Source organism: Oncorhynchus masou, chromosome 22 (assembly GCF_036934945.1).
Source record: "Oncorhynchus masou masou isolate Uvic2021 chromosome 22, UVic_Omas_1.1, whole genome shotgun sequence".
NCBI lineage: Eukaryota > Metazoa > Chordata > Actinopteri > Salmoniformes > Salmonidae > Oncorhynchus > Oncorhynchus masou.
Window position 1 is genome coordinate 43,097,364 of NC_088233.1, and position 11,012 is coordinate 43,108,375.

Here is an 11,012-nt window from a genome sequence, read left to right on the forward strand (position 1 = left end):
GAATCGTCTGTCTATCTGTTGGAAAGTTCATCTGATCGTCTCTGCTCCCATGAAGTCTCTCGTTGTTAGAATGGATACTTCAGAGTCCCATTCAGAAATGTTCTTGTAGAATAGTTTTGGCGGTTGTCGGTCTTTGCATTCAATGGTACATAATTCCTAGCTGCAGACGAGTAATTAGTATCGAAGAGTTGCTCTTATTCTATCGGAGTTGATAGTCTCAGAGTTTCAACAACCATTACAACTTTCTCTTATACTGAGATTCTTGTGACTCTACTCAAACCTTAGCCCCCTCAATGCTCGAGGTATACATGGTCTGAAGGAAATTTCTTCAGGTGGGGTTTTTATTCGTAACAGTAGAAAAGGGCTGTCCCATGAAGCCAGATCGATGTCTGTGCTCATGGGGGCAGGCCAAGGACTTAGTTAAACTTTAAACTGAAATACAATTCTCTCACATCAACGGTTCAACATCACCTTACATAATTTCACAAATAGTTAAATTTTTACTCATTCATTTTATACAATAATTAGATGCAAACCTCATAACGGAGGCTCCTGTATAAACAGAGTTATGGTAATGTGGCTGTATTGTCCTTCCTGAGGTCACAATTACAAAACAAAACGGACTGGTCGTAGCTGGTTTCTCCACCAACCTTTTACACATTCTCCAAAACATGGATATTGTTCAGTTCTCAAGTTCTGTGGGGTAGAAGAAGTTCCTTTATTCTCTCCGTGTCTCTTTCTGCTTGGCCATGAGGGAGAGAGTCTCCACCAGGAATTTACGACCTGAGATAATAGAACCTGGGTGTAAGAGGTAGAGAGGGGGAAGGCACTCGCTATACCCAAAGATGGCCACGCCATGACATCACACACTGCAGTTGTGGAACAAATGAGAAAGTCATTGTGCTTTAGAAGTTGATAAACTTGTAACCCCACTTTTGAGAAAATGGCTCTTTGGAGCGCTTTTCTTTGTCTACACCCATTTAGCATCGTTAACACCCTCTTAAGCCTTAGCCCCATCCATCTCTTTAAGGATTCATATGTGAGGCCATGTGCTAAACAGTGAGTACGGTAGAGTACAACTGTAACGTTCTGAGTGTAGTGGGTGAGAAGTCAGGCGCAGGAAGCGCGAGAGTTCAGGGGAGTGCTATTTTAATGCACAAAAAACAGTGAACATAAGCCAACCCCACGGAAACACAGGGCGTATAAACAAACAAACGCCCCAAACAGGGGGACTTAAACTGTCCAGAAAAACCCCACGCAATGGGAAAACACGTAACCCACAGATGTGCACACAAGTTACACAAAACAGAAGGTCACAATAATTAATTCCACACAAGGAACCAGGCGGGCCGGCTGACTAATAAAGCCTCACTAATATTCTACCCAACTCAAAACAGGTGCACTCAATAAACACATAAGGAGGGGGAGGAAATAATGAGTGGCAGCTAGTAGGCCGGCGAGACAACCGCCAAGCGCCACCCGAACGGGAAGGGGAGCCACCTTCGGTCGGAGTCATGACAACAACCAAAGATTTCAAGACTAAAGGCTGGTTAATACTACTTCTATCGACATGTTTGTATTCTTTAGTCGAAGTGACATCCTGAACATTCTATTGTCGTCCGACATTAAACTTATCGTTGTCGTTATGAAAAAGTATAAACACAAAAAATAACAGACTGCATGACATCAGCAGCATGGGTGTCCAAAATAGCATAACTGGTACCTTTTAACACCAATAAGCCCAACCGTTAAATAAATCTAGTATATGTCAATCTAGCAAATCCTCCATTCAACTAAAAGCAACTTTCTAAACAATATTTTTGGTTCTTTTCGAGTTTGTGAAAATGACTTTCTGACAAAATTAGAAACGTATAATATCTGAAAATGAAGCGAGACTCTCTTAACCGTATACGTGGATGAAAGCTTCTCGCGCTTTGTCACAGATGCCATGGTTGCTCTTCGTTTTTTAGATGTAGGTGTTTTATACAACAGCTTTCTGTGTTCTCTTTTCACCTCCCTCCACATTTGCGATCAAACGCCTGAATTTTATCCATATCCTTAGCTATTATACTTTGCTTCCACCAAGCATTCCAATGATTTCAAAAGTAGGTCCTCCAGAAAGTGGAGAGCTTTGGCAACACTTGTGCAGTTCTTTGTGATATCTTTAAAAAATGCTGCTTTAGCAAGGATTACCTACACATACTGACCAACTCATGTTATAGACAGAAGCGTGCTACATGGCAGACCAATCCGAACTCATCTCTCGGCATGTCCAGCACATCCATTATCTCAGCCAATCATAGCTAGCTGGAAGATTCCTGTTTTTTCCTTTGCTAAACCAACTAGGTGGTGCCTAGTTTCCTGAACCGAGTCACGTTTATTCCAGTTCAAAATAGCTGTGCAAAATACTATGAGGGTTATTTATTGGTATAATTTAATTTGCCTTTCAGATGTGGCCATTCTTTGGGTAACACTTTATTTTGATAGTCCATCTGTAGATGCTCTCTATATACAGTGTGTCACGGATCCCTCCGGAACTTTCATTATGCACACCTGGCATCTACTCCCATTGATTCGTATTTCTATAAGTGTGCCCTTTGTTCACCATTGTCCTGTGGATTATTGTTACAATGTCCGTTGGTTCGTGTGAGTACACGTGATATGTTGCTTTGGCTTTCGTGCAATGTATATTGTGCAGATGATTACGGGTCTCATCCCATGTGATAATCATTGAGCGATTGTGTATTTATTGAAGGTACTCCTCACTCTTTTGTTTGGGTTTCTACCCTGTGTTTTATATATGTGTTTGTTTGGTCTTTGTCTCCGTGCCTTTACACGGCACGCTGTAATTTGGGAAATTAAAACCTCTATTACGCATTCCTGCCTCTGTCTCCCGAACCATTTATACCGATGTGACACAGTGCATTTGGAAAGTATTCAGACCACTTCAATTGTTCCACATTTTGTTACGTTACAGCCTTACTCTAAAATCTACACACAATAACCCATTTATTATTTTTTGAGAATATATTAAAAATAAAAAAGGAAAATATCACCAGTTATACAAGTTTTCAGACCCTTTACTCAGTACTTTGTTGAAGCACCTTTGGCAGCGATTACAGCCTTGAGTCTTCTTGAGTATGACGCTACAAGCTTTGCTCACCTGTATTTGGGGAGTTTCTCCCACTCTTCTCTGCAGATCCTTTCAGGCTCTGTCGGGTTGGATGGGGAATGTGGCTGCACAGCTATTTTCAAGTCTCTCCAGAGATGTTAGATCGGGTTCAAGCCCGGGCTCTGGCTGGGTCACTCAAGGACATTCAGAGACTCATCCCGATGCCACTCCTGAATTGTCTTGGCTGTGTGCTTAGGGTAGTTGTCCTGTTGGAAGGTGAACCTTTGCCTCAGTCTGAGGTCCTGAGCGCTCTGGAGCACGTTTTCAACTATTTCAACTGTTCTGCCTGCGGCTGTTGAATCCTGACCTGTTCACCGGACGTGCTTGTTATGAACTTGAGTGAAGACCCAAAAGCGGTTTTAACAGAAAACAGAGTTCTTTAATGAAAATACAGGAATGGCATAAATCCTCTTCCAACGTTGACAGCGGAACAAAAAGAACGTTAGTATAGTGCAGGATTGCTCCTGCCAGGCAGACTCCGACAGGACAGGACAAGGTGGAAGCAAACGAGACGACAGCTTGCTTCTGGCATCAAAAAACACAAACAAGAATCAGACACTGAAAGTAGCAGGAACAGAGAGAGAAATAGAGACCTAATCAGAGGGGGAAGAGAGAACAGGTGGGGAAAGAGAGAATGAGCTAGTTAGGGCAGATGTAGAACAGCTGAGGAATGAGAGACAGAGAAGGTAACCTAAAAAGACCAGCAGAGAGAGAGAATGAAGAGAAAGGACAGGAACAGACATAACAAGACATGACAGTACCCCCCACTCACCGAGCGCCTCCTGGCGCACTCGAGGAGGAAACCTGGCGGCAACGGAGGAAATCATCGATCAGCGAACGGTCCAGCACGTCCCGAGAGGGAACCCAACTCCTCTCCTCAGGACCGTACCCTCCCAATCCACTAGGTACTGATGACCACGGCCCCGAGGGCGCATGTCCAAAATCTTACGAACCCTGTAGATGGGTGCGCCCTCGACAAGGATGGGGGGGGGAGGGACGAGCGGGGGCGCGAAGAACGGGCTTAACACAGGAGACATGGAAGACCGGGTGAACGCGACGAAGATAGCGCGGAGAAGAAGTCGCACTGCGACAGGATTAATGACCTGGGAAATACGGAACGGACCAATGAACCGCGGGGCCAACTTGCGAGAAGCTGTCTTAAGGGGAAGGTTCTGAGTGGAGAGCCATACTCTCTGACCGCAACAATATCTAGGACTCTTGGTCCTACGCTTATTAGCGGCCCTCACAGTCTGCGCCCTATTACGGCAAAGTGCCGACCTGACCCCCTTCCAGGTGCGCTCGCAACGCTGGACAAAAGCCTGAGCGGAGGGGACGCAGGACTCGGCGAGCTGAGATGAGAACAGCGGAGGCTGGTACCCGAGGCTACACTGAAAAGGGGATAGACCGGTAGCAGACGAGGAAGCGAGTTGTGGGCGTACTCTGCCCAGGGAGCTGTTCTGACCAAGACGCAGGGTTACGAAAAGAAAGACTGCGTAAAATGCGACCAACAGTCTGATTGGCCCGTTCGGCTTGACCGTTAGACTGGGGATGAAAGCCGGACGAGAGACTGACGGAAGCCCCAATCAAACGGCAAAACTCCTCCAAAATTGAGACGTGAACTGCGGGCCTCTGTCGGAAACGACGTCAGACGGAAGGCCATGAATTCGGAAAACATTCTCGATAATGATCTGAGCCGTCTCCTTAGCAGAAGGGAGCTTATCGAGAGGAATGAAATGAGCCGCCTTAGAGAATCTATCGACAACCGTAAGAATAACTGTCTTCCCCGCTGATGAAGGCAGTCCGGTGATAAAATCTAAAGCGATGTGAGACCACGGTCGAGAGGGAATGGGAAGCGGTCTGAGACGGCCGGCAGGAGGAGAGTTACCAGATTTAGTCTGCGCGCAGACCGAACAAGTGGCGACAAATCGACGCGCGTCACGTTCCCGAGTGGGCCACCAGAAACGCTGGCGAATGGAAGCGAGCGTACCCCGAACGCCGGGGTGGCCGGCTAACTTGGCAGAGTGGGCCCACTGAAGAACGGCCGGACGAGTAGGAACGGGAACGAACAGAAGGTTCCTAGGACAAGCTCGCGGCGACGGAGTGTGAGCGAGTGCTTGCTTTACCTGCCTCTCAATTCCCCAGACAGTCAACCCGACAACGCGCCCCTCAGGGAGAATCCCATCGGGGTCGGTGGAGACCTCAGAAGAACTGAAGAGACGAGATAAAGCATCAGGTTTGGTGTTCTTTGAGCCCGGACGATAAGAAATAACAAACTCGAAACGAGCGAAAAACAGAGCCCAACGAGCCTGACGCGCATTAAGTCGTTTGGCTGAACGGATGTACTCAAGGTTCCTATGGTCAGTCCAAACGACAAAAGGAACGGTCGCCCCCTCCAACCACTGTCGCCATTCGCCTAGGGCTAAGCGGATGGCGAGCAGTTCGCGATTACCAACATCATAGTTACGTTCTGACGGCGATAAGCGATGAGAGAAAAACGCGCAAGGATGGACCTTGCCGTCAGAGAGAGAGCGCTGAGAAAGAATGGCTCCCACGCCCACCTCTGACGCGTCAACCTCAACAACAAACTGTCTAGAGATGTCAGGTGTAACAAGAATAGGTGCGGATGTAAAACGATTCTTAAGAAGATCAAAAGCTCCCTGGGCGGAAACGGACCACTTAAAGCACGTCTTAACAGAAGTAAGGGCTGTGAGAGGAGCTGCCACCTGACCGAAATTACGGATGAAACGACGGTAGAAATTAGCGAAGCCCAGAAAGCGCTGCAGCTCGACGCGTGACTTAGGAACGGGCCAATCAATGACAGCCTGGACCTTAGCGGGATCCATCTTAATGCCCTCAGCGGAAATAACGGAACCGAGAAAAGGGACAGAGGCGGCATGAAAAATGCACTTCTCAGCCTTCACATAAAGACAGTTCTCCAAAAGGCGCTGGAGGACGCGTCGCACGTGCTGAACATGAATCGAGAGAGACGGAGAAAAATCAGGATATCATCCATGTAAACGAAAACAAAAATGTTCAGCATGTCTCTCAGGACGTCGTTAACTAGTGCCTGAAAGACAGCTGGAGCGTTAACGAGGCCGAAAGGAAGAACCCGGTATTCAAAGTGCCCTAACGGAGTGTTAAACGCCGTCTTCCACTCGTCCCCCTCCCTGATGCGCACGAGATGGTAGGCGTTACGAAGGTCCAATTTGGTGAAAAACCTGGCTCCCTGCAGGATCTCGAAGGCTGAAGACATAAGAGGAAGCGGATAACGATTCTTAACAGTTATGTCATTCAGCCCTCGATAATCCACGCATGGGCGCAGGGACCCGTCCTTCTTCTGAACAAAAAGAACCCCGCTCCGGCGGGAGAGGAGGAGGAGACAATGGTACCGGCGTTGAGCGAAACCGACAAATAATCCTCGAGAGCCTTACGTTCGGGAGCCGACAGAGAGTATAATCTACCCCGGGGGAGTAGTTCCCGGAAGGAGATCAATACTACAGTCATACGACCGGTGTGGAGGGAGAGAAGTGGCCTTGGAACGACTGAACACCGTGCGCAGATCGTGATACTCCTCCGGCACCCCTGTCAAATCGCCAGGCTCCTCCTGTGAAGAAGAGACAGAGGAAACAGGAGGGATAGCAGACATTAAACAGGTCACATGACAAGAAACATTCCAGGATAGGATAGTATTACTAGACCAATTAATAGAAGGGTTATGGCGCACTAGCCAGGGATGACCCAAAACAACAGGTGTAAAAGGTGAACGAAAAATTAAAAAAGAAATGGTTTCGCTATGATTACCAGAGACAGTGAGGGTTAAAGGCAGCGTCTCACGCTGAATCTTGGGGAGAGAACTACCATCTAAAGCGAACAAGGCCCTGGGCTCCCCTAACTGTCTGAGAGGAATGTCATGTTCCCGAGCCCAGGTCTCGTCCATAAAACAGCCCTCCGCCCCAGAGTCTATCAAGGCACTGCAGGAAGCAGATGAACCGGGCCAGCGGAGATGGACCGGAAAGGTAGTGCGTGATCCAGAAGGAGAGGCCTGAGTAGTTGCGCTCACCAGTAGCCCTCCTCTTACTGATGAGCTCTGGCTTTTACTGGACATGAGGTGACAAAATGACCAGCGGAGCCGCAGTAGAGACAGAGGCGACAGATTCTCCGTTCCCTCTCCTTGGCCGAGATGCGAATACCCCCAGCTGCATAGGCTCAGCATCCGAGCCGGCGGAGGAGGGTGGCAGTGATGCGGCAGGTGGCAGTGATGTGGAGAGGGGAGCAACGGAGAACGTGAGCTCCTTTCCACGAGCTCGGCGACGAAGATCAAACCGTCGCTCTATGCGAATAGCGAGAGCTATTAAGGAGTCCAGACTGGAAGGAACCTCCCGGGAGAGGATCTCATCCTTAACCTCGACGTGGAGACCCTCCAGAAAACGAGCGAGCAAAGCCGGCTCGTTCCAGTCACTAGAGGCAGCGAGAGTGCGAAACTCAATAGAATAATCCGTTATGGATCTATTCCCCTGACATAGGGAAGACAGGGCCCTGGAAGCCTCCTCGCCAAAAACAGAACGGTCAAAAACCCGTATCATCTCCTCCTTAAAGTCCTGATACTGGTTAATACACTCAGCCCTCGCCTCCCAGACTGCCGTGCCCCACTCACGCGCCCGTCCGGTAAGGAGAGAAATGACGTAGGCGATGCGGGCTGCGCTCTTGGAGTAAGTGTTGGGCTGGAGAGAGAACACCACATCACACTGAGTGAGGAATGAGCGGCACTCAGTGGGCTCCCCAGAGTAACACGGCGGGTTGTTGATCCTGGGCTCCGGAGACTCGGAAACCCTGGAAGTGGGCGGTGGATCGAGGTGGAGTTGGTGAACCTGTCTTGTGAGGTCGGAGACTTGGACGGCCAGGGTCTCAACGGCATGTTGAGCAGCAGACAATTCCTCCTCGTGTCTGCCTAGCATCGCTCCCTGGATCTCGACGGCGGAGTGAAAAGGGTCCGGAGCCGCTGGGTCCATTCTTGGTCTGATTCTTCTGTTATGAACTTGAGTGAAGACCCAAAAGCGGTTTTAACAGAAAACAGAGTTCTTTAATGAAAATACAGGATTGGCATAAATCCTCTTCCAACGTTGACAGCGGAACAAAAAGAACGTTAGTATAGTGCAGGATTGCTCCTGCCAGGCAGACTCCGACAGGACAGGACAAGGTGGAAGCAAACGAGACGACAGCTTGCTTCTGGCATCAAAAAACACAAACAAGAATCAGACACTGAAAGTAGCAGGAACAGAGAGAGAAATAGAGACCTAATCAGAGGGGGAAGAGAGAACAGGTGGGGAAAGAGAGAATGAGCTAGTTAGGGCAGATGTAGAACAGCTGAGGAATGAGAGACAGAGAAGGTAACCTAAAAAGACCAGCAGAGAGAGAGAATGAAGAGAAAGGACAGGAACAGACATAACAAGACATGACAGTGCTACCTGTCCCAGACCTGCTGTTTTCAACTCTCTAGAAACAGCAGGAGCACCCTCAACAACTACGGTGATTATTATTATTTGACCATGCTGGTCATTTATGAACATTTGAACATCTTGGCCATGTTCTGTTATAATCTCCACCCGGCAAAGCCAGAAGAGGACTGGCCACCCCTGGTGCTGACATGCACTGTCAATTGTGGGACCTTATATAGACAGGTGTGTGCATTTGCAAATCATGTCAATCAATTGAATGTACCCCAGATAGACTCCAATCAAGTCATAATAACATCTCAAGGATGATCAATGGAAACAGGATGTACCTGAGCTCATTTTCGAGTCTCAAAGCAAAGGGTCTGAATACTTAAGTAAATAGGATTGTTTTTTATTTGTAGTAAATTTGCAAACATTTCTAAACCTGTTTTCACTTCGTCATTATGGGGCATGGTGTGTACTGTAGATTGATGAGGGAAAAAAGTAATTTAATCAACTTTAGAGTAAGGCTGTAACATAACATAATGTGGAAAAAGGGGAGGGGTCTGAATACTTTCTGAATGCAGTAAGTTGGTGGTTTGCGGATGTCCCTCTAGTGGTGTGAGGGCTGTGCTTTGGCAAAGTGGCTGGGGTTATATCCTGCCTGTTTGGCCCTGTCCGTGGGTATCGTCGGGCTGTGTCTCCAGACTCCTCCTGTCTCAGCCTCCAGTATCTATGCTGCAATGGTTTATGTGTCGGGGGGCTAGGGTCAGTCTGTTATATCTGGTGTAAGTCTCCTGTCCGGTGCCTGTGTGATTTTAAGTATGCTCCCTCTAATTCTCCCTCTCCCTTCCCTCCTGGAGGACCTGAGTCCTATGACCATGCCTCAGGACTACCTGGCTTGATGACTCCTTGCTGTCCCCAGTCTACCTGGTCATGCTGCTGCTCCAGTTTCAACTGTTTTGCCTGCGCCTATAGAACCCTGACCTGTTCACTACCTTGTCCCGGACCTGCTGTTTTCTACTCCCTCTCGACTGCACCTGCTGTCTCGAACTCTGAATGCTCAGCTATGAAAAGCCAACTGACATTAACTCTTAATGGACTATATATCTATTTTTATAATAGCCTATATGAGAACTTATAATGAACAAAATAAAGCTAGATAATCAGGCTCCCGTTGATTTTGTTATGTTTTATCATAACAACACAGCATTAGCCATGTAAAAATGCATAGAATTGCACCAACAAAAAAATGCTTAACAACTGTAACATTTTATTCCGCTCCATAGCAAAATGTGTCGAACTGCAAGAAATTTGGTCTGTGTATGTTTTTTTCACCGCTCAACCCTTATGGTCATCTCAAATAAAACTGTGAAGGACCTCGGCGTTACTCTGGACCCTGATCTCTCTTTTGAAGAACATATCAAGACCATTTCAAGGACAGCTTTTTTCCATCTACGTAACATTGCAAAAATCAGAAACTTTCTGTCCAAAAATGATGCAGAAAAATTAATCCATGCTTTTGTCACTTCTAGGTTAGACTACTGCAATGCTCTACTTTCCGGCTACCCGGATAAAGCACTAAATAAACTTCAGTTAGTGCTAAATACGGCTGCTAGAATCCTGACTAGAACCAAAAAATTTGATCATATTACTCCAGTGCTAGCCTCCCTACACTGGCTTCCTGTCAAAGCAAGGGCTGATTTCAAGGTTTTACTGCTAACCTACAAAGCATTGCATGGGCTTGCTCCTACCTATCTCTCTGATTTGGTCCTGCCGTACATACCTACACGTACGCTACGGTCACAAGACGCAGGCCTCCTAATTGTCCCTAGAATTTCTAAGCAAACAGCTGGAGGCAGGGCTTTCTCCTATAGAGCTCCATTTTTATGGAACGGTCTGCCTACCCATGTCAGAGACGCAAACTCGGTCTCAACCTTTAAGTCTTTACTGAAGACTCATCTCTTCAGTGGGTCATATGATTGAGTGTAGTCTGGCCCAGGAGTGGGAAGGTGAACGGAAAGGCTCTGGAGCAACGAACCACCCTTGCTGTCTCTGCCTGGCCGGTTCCCCTCTTTCCACTGGGATTCTCTGCCTCTAACCCTATTACAGGGGCTGAGTCACTGGCTTGCTGGGGCTCTCTCATGCCGTCCCTGGAGGGGGTGCGTCACCTGAGTGGGTTGATTCACTGATGTGGTCATCCTGTCTGGGTTGGCGCCCCCCCTTGGGTTGTGCCGTGGCGGAGATCTTTGCGGGCTATACTCAGCTTTGTCTCAGGATGGTAAGTTGGTGGTTGAAGATATCCCTCCAGTGGTGTGGGGGCTGTGCTTTGGCAAAGTGGGTGGGGTTATATCCTTCCTGTTTGGCCCTGTCCGGGGTGTCCTCGGGTGGGGCCACAGTGTCTCCTG

At 47.9% G+C, this 11,012-nt stretch overlaps 1 protein-coding gene across 1 annotated transcript; it reads left to right on the forward strand.

Moving 5' to 3' along the window:
- Positions 1-9,954: 9,954 nt before the first annotated feature.
- On the forward strand, positions 9,955-10,740 carry LOC135508842 (uncharacterized). The gene has a single exon (XM_064929049.1). The coding sequence runs from the start codon at positions 9,955-9,957 to the stop codon at positions 10,588-10,590; it is 636 nt and encodes a 211-aa protein (XP_064785121.1). The 3' UTR covers positions 10,591-10,740.
- The last annotated feature ends 272 nt before the right edge of the window (positions 10,741-11,012 follow it).